This window comes from Meleagris gallopavo, chromosome 2, assembly GCF_000146605.3.
Source record: "Meleagris gallopavo isolate NT-WF06-2002-E0010 breed Aviagen turkey brand Nicholas breeding stock chromosome 2, Turkey_5.1, whole genome shotgun sequence".
Classification (NCBI taxonomy): domain Eukaryota; kingdom Metazoa; phylum Chordata; class Aves; order Galliformes; family Phasianidae; genus Meleagris; species Meleagris gallopavo.
The window spans coordinates 3,545,751-3,557,806 of record NC_015012.2 but is presented as its reverse complement, the minus strand read 5'-3'; the positions used below and the strand labels follow the sequence as shown (position 1 = coordinate 3,557,806).

Below are 12,056 nucleotides of genomic sequence, written 5' to 3'. Positions count from 1 at the left end.
AAAAAAAAAAAAAGATTAATGAAAAATCTTTGCACGGTGTTTTGCTTTATTTCATCATGCTACCATTAGTAACTGGAAAGAAAAGTGACAGGAAGAAAATCTTTGCCATGGAAGTGATAACGTTCTACAGCACCAAGTTTCTCCAGCTTATGCAGTTACATTTCTACGTGATGTTTTTAACACACACACACTCTACCTTTCAAGTATTGACAAAAGGAGATAAAATGTAAATCTCCATTTTTATGCGAGTATGAACAAGCCAATGAAGTACATACTAGTACTAAAACTACATGCACATGTGAATGCTGGATGTTTTAAGTCAGATTAGCAATGTACATATGCTGCAATACAGAGGAATCGATTCTCATTTTGACTGTAAGTAATTTTTGCTTGCTGGACTTAGTTACAGTATTTCAGAAACACCTGGAGCCTAGGGAGTGTGGCTAATTGTCTTAACACAGGATTTATACACTAAAAATACACATTCATTTTGTGTTCATTTTGTACATCATATATATGTGTGTGTGTAAACACTTAACCATGCTCATATTTCTAAAAGTCTTTCACTGAGCAATTTCTCCAGCATTTTTTTTTCCCCAAAATTATCCTCAATGTGTCAGAATTCTTGAAACAAAAAGTTCAGCAGTTGATGCCTCCAAGTTAAATAGACACGCTCCAGCAAACCACACTTTTCTCTACTACAAACCCCCTGCTGAACCATGCAGGTTGCTCTGCCTGCCTGTGGGGCACACCGGGAGAGAAGCCCTGCTTGGCCTGGTTGGCCCCCAGCCACAGCACTGCCACCAGAGGAAGCAGAAGAGCAATAAAAATGGGAGCACACTACAGCTGTGAACTCCACTACCTGGCTAATTGCATGTGATTATTTAAAAGAAAAAAAATTGGGGAAATGAAGAAACACACTTTCTTTTCTAAGAAGCAAGCCAGATTACTCAAAGAACTGAGACCCAAGCACATTCCCTGTCAAGAATTCTTCATGAGGCAGAGTTGGTGTAGGCTTTCTGATGGGAAGAGAGAGCAACAATGTGGATGATGGAAGCAACTTTTTATTGAGTGTGAATGGTTGCCAAAGAAGACAAGATGTAACCAGAACCAGAACCAAGAGCAGGGTCATTGGAGTCAATGGGATGCCACGGATCATCAGGATCCAACGTAGAGCCCACCGTAAGGAGGGAAAGGGGACAGCTGAACTCAATGCACGGGAGCACATGCCCCACTCAGTGCTTTTCTGCAAGCCAGCATTTAACCAGGTATTTGAGAAAAGAACTGTTTCAGATGGTTACAAAATATATATATATATAATAGGCTTAGGAAGGAATGAAATATTTAAAAAAAGTCAAGGGAAAAATCCTTCCACTCCTAGGCTACCACAAATGTCAAAGCAAGTCATCCATGGACAAGAAATTAATATTCACCACATTGCAAACACCTGCTTCATTATAATTTCCAGGATAAAAAAAAATTATTTTGGTTGCACAGAGTAAGAGTAGGCAAGGTTAAATAAACCTCCTGAGCACAAAGACTTCAGTTCTATAGCAAGCAGCACTAGTTAAAAGACTGGGGAATGGGGTAAATTATTGTACCAAATGGCTGAGAATTAATCTCTGATGACTAGCTGCAATCTAACAAGGCATCTGTGTCCCAGGGAACCCGCAGTATGTCCCTGGCGGTATGTGCAGTGTGTAGAGTCTGCCTGGCATTCTTTGTCCTCTTTTGCAGGCAGCTTTTCGTCTCATTGTTCAGAATATCCTCATGCATCTGTGACGCGTGGAATGCATTCACACTAACAGACTTACTATTGTCTTCCCTCAGAAGCTTTGTCGAGCAAAGACTGCATCACGGTTCCTGATAATTATATTGCTTAATTAATCAAGACAAAAAAAATTTGCAAATCATTGCCCCGTTGCCAAGCAGGGAGATAAAAAATGAAAACAATACAAGCTGAAGCAATATAACAAAAGTAACAGCTATCTGATCAGAAATTCTTATATAATGAAGCTATTAATGCTAAATCGGTTAATGTTAACATTGCTCCAGGTGTCTCTACTTAGATGCAAACAAAAAGGCTAACATTATGTATATAAAAGGCCAAATGTTGCCATGGATTCTGTAACCTGATAGAGAGGACAGCCTTTTCATTTGATTAGGGAATGCAATTTAAATACCAGGGACCGAAGCCAAACAACAGACATTTCTCTCTGCAAGCCTCTTTCATTCACCCTGGGGTCAGTAGCTGGTGAACAAAAGGTCAGCCACACTTGCCCTGGAAATGTCTGGATTAATTTTATTACATTGTAATGGTTTGCACTTTAAATGTAGGGATAACACTAAATTTCCAGTTACCTATTATTCTTTCTGCCCGTTGGGTATTTTTGACTAATATACAGGATGACACAGCCTTTCTCGGGTTGATTCTGAGAGTTTTCAAGCATGGAGCTAAACTCTGGATTTCCTTACGGAAGACTCAAAGTTAAAAATTCCAAGAAGTAAACTGCAGAACTCAACATCAAGTGCAAAGAAAAGAAACCCAATATTCCAATGTATAAAAGATTTTCATGTTTGAAATGCCTACTGGCAAGCCTCTAAATGCTAACATATAATAGCCCTATCTAAAAAAATACTGTGACCAGCCAGTGAATACATCACCTGATAGATGCACTCTTCCACAGCTGATTATTTTCTTGGACAAACAGTGTCCCTCACATAAGGAAAACGGTATTTATCACATTGATCACTTTTACAAAGTACATACTACATACACCAGCAGCTATTAGGTCAGTGTTCTTTTTTATGCATATGGACTTGCACACAGTTGACATTTTCCAAAGAAACAAAATCCACTGCTTAAAAAAATAAGAATATCTTAAAATGTGGTTGCATAACAATGAATTAAATGGCACACAAACTCAAATGCTTTGTTTGATGTAAGAATATGCAACGCCCACTCTACCGCATTGACTCAGATTATGGTTAGGGTCTTGAAAATATGTGAGGTTATGCACAGTGCTGTATGTACAGCAGTACATACATCGTATGAGGTGGATCAATATCAAATGTGGAATTTAAATCTTTATTGTTTTGCTACTCCTGGCTCACTTTGGAAATTCATCATGTGCACAATAAATTCTATGGTATCAGAATTCTGAAGTGGTTCTTTAAGCACTGAGCATAATGTAATAAAATTAGTTGCATATTTTAATTGCTATTTGCATTTCTAGCTTGGAAAAAATAACAACAAACTCTAAAACATTGAGCTTTAACTATCAGTCAGTCGTGCAGGAGATATGACAGATTCAATAAAGCATTCAAAACGTACCTCTGGTTTCTTCATTATTTCTATGAAAAACATGTGGTTCTTCATCGGATAAATAACAATTAAAACATCTCCAAAATCTGTTGGTATAATGCCCCTGCGGTAGTTCCTGTTATGTTCAGACCAGACGATGTGAACCTCATCATTTCCCAAGTGACGAAGCTGCAACAGCAAATTGGCTCTTTATTAATCAGAGTGATAACAACAGTTTATGAGGGGTCATGGCTTACAAATTGAATTAGAATGTTCAATACTAGAAATATTTCATTACAGAAAAAAAGTTGAAATATTGTTTTTCTCCATTTGCTCATCAAAAGATCAGCTAAGTAATTTGCTTCATTGAGAACACATTGTTTTCTGATGGCTTAATTAAGTAATTATCAAGCTAGCCATTAAAATGATATGTAAATGTACATTATATACAATAAGATGGGAATCTGAGCTGCTAGAATGAAATGTTAAATACAGGACAACAACTGTCAGTTCAAATAACGTGGCTGTGACAGAAATGCCTTGACTCTGGATGTCAAGAAATTTCCCAGCATGAATGACTGTTTCTCAATTTATTGCATTAAAAAAATATTTTCTTGCTGTCTGTGTGTCCAGACAGGGCTTTTGTTTGAAAATGTGAGCGTGATGTTTTGGACCACTGAAACTACAGAAGAACGTGAAATACTGGGGAAGTTACTTTATTTGGAGCAGAGCTGCAAAAAATGCAGATAAATTTTGAGTAGGACATACCCCAAATCCATCTAAAGAACTGTGTGCTTGCTTTGTGATGGGAGGAAGTGGAGCTGACCTAACAGATGGTAAGAAGTATTTGGCAATAACATACAAGCTATGCACAATAGTTCCAACTGTAAGCTTTAAAGTTAAAATTTAATCCACGTGCAAAATGTCAGCCCAATTCATAAAGAGAATTTAAGTCCCACTTAAACCTTAGAAGAGCACTACCTGAGTTTGGTGCCAGGCCTCTGAACAATGCGTACAACACACCTAACCAAAAAGTCAAAGCAAACTCTGCTTTCTGCTCTGGCTCTGTACAAAAAAAAAGTTTTTATTGGTAAATCATCTGCACAAGCCTGGTATTATAGCTGATATTATGCCAAAGCACTTGCTCTCTTCAGAACCAGGTAGAGCCTTTTAATGTAAAGAATTTCAATCCCATAAGGCTGAGAGGCACATATCCTAATTGTAAGAGGAACGTGTGCACCCATGAACCACAACAGGAATCAAAGCCACAAGTGCTGCTTACAGCTTAGTACTCTAGAGGAGTAGAATAAAGCTACACTCAAAGAAGGACTCAGGTTCTCCGTTTTAAATGAAACAGAAGACAGCTGTATTCACTTAAAGCTATAAATAAATGACATTTTTAATTTCTGAAGAGAATGCAAACAGTCTGAACCTATAAGAAATGTGGATACATTGACAATAGTAATGCTAGAGCTTCCTGCACATATAAAATTAGCATGAACTACAGCTATCATGGCTGTCCTGAACATGTTGCCTAGTTGTAAAGGAAAATTCAAACAGAAGACCGATCCGTTTTACTCCAAAAAGAAGACTTGGAAGATAAGGGTTGGTATTGCTTCACCTCCTAGTGCTTTGGGAACTATACAAGGCACACACACAGCTACCAAAACAGGAATCAAAATACATCCAAATGCCGCTTTTTAATTCACCATGAATTATTTTGCTAATAATCAAACACTTCATGCTGAAAAAATCCCCCAAAATTAAAACTTGATCACACTGAGGAAAGCGGAGCTCGGTAAACAAGACGTCAGCTCAATCTCTGCTGGTTTGGGACAGGAAGAGATGTTAATAAAACACTGGTTTTGCTGCAATCCCCATCAAATGCAGCAGAGCGCGTGTTACCGCCTTGGTTTTTAAATCACACGTCCTTAACCACTGCATCTATATAAACATTAAACTGGCACCCACCAAAAATATTTGTTCTCACGAGATCATTCCGTTGATAAAAACCATTGGGACAAAGCTGTTGGCAGCAGCACAGCAGCTGCTGTGTTCTGGGATGGCTCTCTCCACACAGCGCAGGCTGTATGCTCGATGTCCTCGACGCAGGGCTGCTCCAAAGGCCAAAGGGACACAGACCGGAGCAGGGGCACGCGCAGGTGGGGAAAAAAAGAACCCGCTCTATTACAGCCCACAGCAGTCGAGAAAGAAGGAATCTGTCTCAAAACCCCAAGTGAGGAGAAGCAGCCCGATTGTTTCGGCACACACTCAGCCCGCCACGCGTGGCTGCGAGGGTCGGCACCGGTCGCGGCACACACCTCGGCCTGACCCCCTCTCCCCACTAATTGCATTAGCCAGCCAGCTGGCTCCAGAGAGGAGTCGTCTGTTTGCCCGAAGAATTCCTGCTTGTGGGGAGGCAGGGCTGCTCCTTTCGCTAAGGAACAGTCAGGCCTGACATCCCCATTGTTTGGCCGACAGTGCGCCCATCCTAAAATCTAAGTTTTATTTGTAAATTAACCAAGAAACTTCCTGCCAGAACAGTGCTGCCTGGAGACTGATAATGTGTGCCTTTCATTCCCTTTCACTCTTACTGTATCACTGCCAATTTGTTTTTCTGCTGCTCGCCAGCCCTAGGCTATAAAAGCCTTGTAAGACATAAGTGCAATTATAGTCCTGGAGTCAAATGAATTGGACAAATCCAATAGCACAGCTCTGTCCCCACTTTGCAAACCCCTACAGCAGTTAGATTAGCTGCTAAAAATCTAATCTAGCTCCAGCTAACAAATTTCTGCAGCGAAGGAGCAAGAGTTCAGTATGGGGTTGCAAGCAGATTTCTGAATTGAAAAAGTTCTGCTATGACAATGGGGAAGATGGAATAAATCACTTGAAAATTTTGCAGCCCATCTTTAAACTGTTAGATGCAATTTAGTTAGAACAAGATGGGGGACTGTAGGATGCTGCTACTCTGATTGATTTTCATTCTTACCACCAGAAATCCAGATAAAAAAATTTAGAAACAGTGATGCTGAACCCTAGGAACAGCAATAGATAGCAGCTGAATTTTTGTTGTCCTGCAACTGTACAAGAAATTACTTCTTGCAGGGCTGTCTTATTTGGAATGACTTGGGGTGGTTTCTATTTTCTGTTGGTGGTGTTTCTGTTTTATGTTCAGCTTCCTGAATGAACAATATATCAGCTTACACTTCATATATAGGTATTCAAAGTACAAATTACTGATGCACAAAATAAAGGATTGAGTTCCTTCTCAGTGGAAGTGCACTTATCCCTGAATTTATAGCAGAAATGAATTTATCCTCATTTTCAGTAAAAGTAAAGGACCAGTATAACGTATTAAGTAAAATTACTGCATCTGCTCCATTCCCTAGCCCACAGAACTTGTGGTCTGCTGTACTGCTTCCTTGGCCAGCAGGTGGTAGACCTTCTGTACAGCTCCAGAGCTTGAGAGCTAAGCAAACTGACTGGTATTGAATTCTTTCTGTCTATAGGCAAAATAAGCAAAGAAACCACAGAAACGACAAAGATTGAGGAGATAAGAGGGAGTTTAGGTTCCAAACAGCATCCACACAACGGTATCTGATGGAAAAACAAGGAAGGCAAGAAAATGGTTACGGTCCCCCCACTGCATCCCAAATGGGAGCATGATGACATTTTCTCCTCTCAGTAATACTGGTCTCTAACACCATATATTTCTTTTGTAGCAAAAAGTAAAATGGAACAGGTACTATATGCCTTTGAGCACTTCAGTATACGGCCTCCTTGCTGCCAAGACTCACAAGTGGAATTTGAGAAACAGGCATCAGAGTTTACCTTTGAGGTGGTAAGAGCTCTTAACCTGCAGCATGTTTAATACAGTCCTTAGAAATGGGCTGGATACGTAATCATGCTTAAAGCACTAGTTTCAAATGGGAGCTATTTAATCCATCAGCACTGCCAACAAATTAGAGATCTATCAATCCCACAGAAATTTTACAGTGCCTCTGAAACGCATATTGCTGTCCACTCTTAGCTGCATTTCAGTGAAGTTTGCTAAAAAGTCTGAGCTAATTTGTACAGAAATGAATTCCAGCTTACCAAACAGCTATAGCAAATTAAATAAAGCTGTTTTGCTCAGAAGAATCATGGAAGATGCCACATTAAAGACGACTCTGCAGTCATGCAGAGCAAACCACTGCTTGCAGCAGGGCCAGCTCCCAAGTTCCACTGGGTTGCCCAAAGCTTTGTCCTGCCTTACAGGAACAGAGTTGGATCCCAGCAGGATTTCTATTCCTATAACACATTTAAGGTCTCATTAAGCTTTAGAGCAACTACTTCAAGGTGTATTTTTTGGATAACATCTACTGGAGCTGGCCTTATTTCCTAACAGTTCAAGACTTGAAGACGGGAAAATACTAAATGCTTTCATTTTTTGATTCTCATGAAGAAGAAACTCTCTAGAGTAAATTTAGGGAAGACAACTAAATAGAATAACCAGACTATCCCCATGGCTCCATGGTTAGTTACTAATGTGAACAGGAATTAGAGGAATTAGTAAAACAGATATTTGCCAGTAAAACCCATTTTTTTCCCCTGGGCTCTGTAAGAATGTGCATTTTCCCTCTCCAGGTGATACATTACTCAACAGCTAGACTAGATATTTCACTGTCTAAGCTAGGTATCCATCACATCCAGAAGATATGACTTAGAAGGGAAGATTAGTCTAAACGACCACAATTAGTTCAGGAAAAAGAAAGACTGGGAAAGAGATGGAAGCAGACCTCAAACATGAGTAAGTCTGCTGCAAAGTGATTCTAGAGAACAGATTATGTGGGATAGGGTAAGAATAAATGGGTTTAAACTGAAGCAAAGCAGATAATACAAAATATAGTTTCATGGTACAAAAAGTGAGGCCCTGGAGTATGTTGCTGAAGGAAATTATCAAGCATTCAGAATGGGAGTTTTTAACTAGTAGCTGGATAAATAGCAGCCAGGAACAGGTACAGACAGTGGAATATGGGCAGCCCTAGCATGGCTCACTGATAGACTGTTCTCTCTCTTAATGTGTACCACAGCCATACCCTCTTATCCTAAAGCACTCCGATGACTGTGTAAATCTACATAACAAGGTGCATATATGAAGACAACATGTAATTTTCTTGACTTTTTTTTTTTTTTAAATGAGGTATGTGAAGAAAAGCTCCATCTTTACTGGGCAAATTTTCAGGAGTGATAGTTGGAAATTCCACTTTTTTATTTTGAGGAAAAAGATCATTTCAAAACTAGCTGAAGAACAAATAAAAATCATCTGATGGTATTTATAGCTAATTTCCAGAGCACAACAGTACCACGTGGTACACTGGATGGCTGTAGTAGCATTAATGACATTAACAACCTGTGTAGGAAAAGTTGCCAATCCTAATTAAAATAGCAAAGATTTGCTATGCACCTAAAATCTTCTTTGACTAAGCAGCAGTTGGCAAGCACCATAATCTCAAATCAGTCGTTAGGAAAGAGAAACCATTAAGTACTGATACCAATGAAATTTTGGGCTGGTTTCTAGCCATCTCTGAAGCAGAGTTTGCTTGTCACAATTGTGAATAACTGGATAATGGTTTTAAATATCGGCTGGCTGCTTTTAGTACTATGCGTGTCACTTCTCTTTCACTTCTTTTCTTTTCTGGTACACAGTAGACAGTTCATCTGTAAAGTTTTATTATGCTGCATTTGGTTGTTTTGTTCTTCCACACAACAGCAGTTTTGGCAGGCAGACAACACACAAATGAAATTATTGCTAATATTATTACTAATGGTGGTATTTAAGGCTACCATGGAAATGTTAATTGTGTTGCAGAATCCAGAATTTAGATGCCATTTAATTCAGATAATCTAGCTGCAGAGCACCATGTGGCACAGAAAAGATAGCCTGCTAGGACGAGTCAGCACAATCTGCTCCGAGTGCAAACCTTCATTTAAGCACACGGAGACTAAATCGAATACTTTGAAATACATACACAGCAACTGACTTACCTTTTTGGTCAGTGAATCATCTGAATCTGATGGCATTCTTGTAGACACATGAAAAATGATTTCCACAGTAGAGGTAGCATAATAGGGTGCTGTTTGTCCAGTGCTGCCGTTGCGCTGCAGGCCGCCCATAAACCCACCGTGTGTCGAGAGATCAACCTAAGTGATTGACAGCCATAATTAGAAAAATCTATCTTTTTTAAGGACTGATGAGTAACCCTACTTATTTACAAATCAACAGCTGGTGAGATTGTAACCATCCCCAAGGAAGATAAGTCGTTCCGTACAGGTTTGTCATCTTAGCGTTAGATCTGTTGGTTTCCCATTCTTGTATCTGACATTTACTAAAAATAAACAACTCTTAACTGTGTACTGAGTGATTATCTTTAAGGCTATTCTACCTTCCTATCAGCAATGGAACAACACTGCTGGAAGGGCTACATGTGGCTCAGCAAGCCCACCCAAAGCATACACAGCGAGAACTAATTAAAAAGTGCAGAGAAAACATAAGCACTAAGGATATCTGTAGAAGAAACTGAAATTCCATCCTAAAAGAAACATTCTAGAAGAAATTATTCTAAAAGGTTATTCAGAGAAAATGCCCCACTGAAAACAATTCTGTGTCTAAAATTTATGTATTCCCAACTGCATCAGTCCAATTGAGGATGCTGCCTCTCCTCGTAGACTTTATTTCTCTTAAAGTGTTAAATGTGAAATACAGCTGCCGTGTATTTCCCCTCCAAAACATAAATGTCAATGTCACTTAGGTTACCAACATACCATTTGACCAACACAAACTAAACTCAAGTGTTTTTGCCTTTAGTGCTGCAGTCCTTTGCTTGGGTAAGTGACCCAACCATGTGAAGAGCTAAAACGAGCTACAATTAAGGTAAAATTAAGCTACAGCTTTTAACAATGCAGAAAGCATTCTTAAAATGACCACTGCAGCACCACCTGCCCATCAGAAACAGGATGTGCAACAAGAGTGATAATAAATTATGAAATTATATTGTAAGGGATTGCACTTTGTGATTGCTAAGCATGCACAGCAAACAAGTGAGGTAGAAAAAGTGCTGCACACCCCGCTGGTGAAAGGCACAAAAAGAAGGAAGAATTCCTTCTTCAGTCACTCTGACAAAAACTCTCAGACTTCTGCCAGGGGACAATCTGACCACCACTGCAACCTGAAGAGAAGCTCTAGGAAAGCTCTGTGAAGCATTCTAGTTCTCTCAGCTGAGCTAATGGTGGCTAGAAAAATCTGACCAAAAGGCAGAGAAAAAGCAAGGAGGGGCATAAAATAAGTAAAGGTTTTGAGAATTAAAGAGATGGGAAATTGAGGAACATGGGAAACATTACTCATTTAAAATGTTATAGTCCTGGGACATCATAGGCCTGAGGATTTAAATTCACCTTCCAAGCAATATCTGTTATAGCAGGGAGAATGGAAAGATGTTTACTTCCAGCTTCACGTGACCATGTCACACATTAGCCTAAAAAGCATCCTCTTTGTATTCTGTAATTCAACATTCTCCTGTTTCCCCATTTCTGATAGCTAACAGAAGTCTTAAATAACCTACAATATATCCCAGCTTGTAAAAAATGATGTGAACATCCAAAACATTTGGATTTGCAGAATTTGTCAAATAAAATGATCTTTGAAGTACTGCTAAATATTACTGGGTATTAAAATTTACTTTTCTTTTTTGAGAATTAACAAATGAGCAGGTATATAGGCAGTTTGTTCTCCATTTACCTACTTTAACTGGCTTACATTTGATTTTCATAGGTCTTGATATCATAATTTTGCCTAAATTTGTGATTTTACCTCCCAACCCAGTCCAGCAACAAAATCTTCATATGCCTGGCTTCCCCTGGCATTGGACAGTATTGAACATTTGTCCTCCTGTCCTTCTGCAATGTAGAACACTGCAATCTTGTGAGTTTCACGGCTGTAATTAGATAAAACAAGAAATGAGAATTATGAAAATAGCAGAGGTCAAATTATTCTTTGTATCACCTACCTGCACTCTAAAACCATGTTTTATTCTACGCCTGTTCCTCTGATGCACACAAATACATCACTTAACTTTAGAATTACGTACGTTCACCTTTTTTTTTCCCCACAACCACGCTGCTGTTCAGAGAGCAGAGCAAGGGCCATTCTTTCTGTGCATCAGCCAAAGAATTGATGATCAAGTTCCAATTACAGGGTTAATCACTTACATCTGTGCAACCTTGCTGAAGACAGCAATATTGCACAGCTGTTAATGAGAGTAAAATCTGACCAACAGAACTTTAATTATGGAGTAATGATATATGAGAAAGAAAAAAGCACGTACTGACTTTGAGCTCCTGGGATGAGTTTTACTAGGCTGATGGTTACAACTGATCTGGTATGAAAATTGCTGGAATGCAAGAAAATCAGAACTCTACAATTCTGCAAACGTGCCAAGGAATGAAAATGAAACATAATGTTTAGAACTCTATTCTACCTGGCTGTAAAAGAGTGGGATGAAGATTATCCCTTTAAGTACTGCTCTTGACAGAGGGACCAATCTGCAGAAAATTCCTTTGGGTGAGTCGATGCAAAGTCATCAAAAATTTTGCAACTTCTTCCCTCCCCTCTCAGCTAAAGAAAACAGGAAACAGGCTGGTGTATCTTACTGCTTGTTATTTTGAATTCTGTGTAGATAGTACCATTGAAAATAGCTTGTCCATTCAGGCGCTG

At 39.2% G+C, this 12,056-nt stretch overlaps 1 protein-coding gene across 1 annotated transcript in view; it reads right to left on the bottom strand.

The window, feature by feature from the left end:
• Positions 1-12,056, bottom strand: part of RALGAPA2 (Ral GTPase activating protein catalytic alpha subunit 2) — a gene marked incomplete at its 5' end in the record, with an annotated part of 113,836 nt that overhangs the window by 45,838 nt on the left and 55,942 nt on the right. Inside the window, 3 exons of the mRNA XM_019613468.1 lie at positions 3,335-3,493; positions 9,332-9,487; positions 11,154-11,277. Of these exons, the coding sequence (XP_019469013.1) occupies positions 3,335-3,493; positions 9,332-9,487; positions 11,154-11,277 (439 nt within the window). The remainder of the gene's footprint in view (positions 1-3,334; positions 3,494-9,331; positions 9,488-11,153; positions 11,278-12,056) is intronic.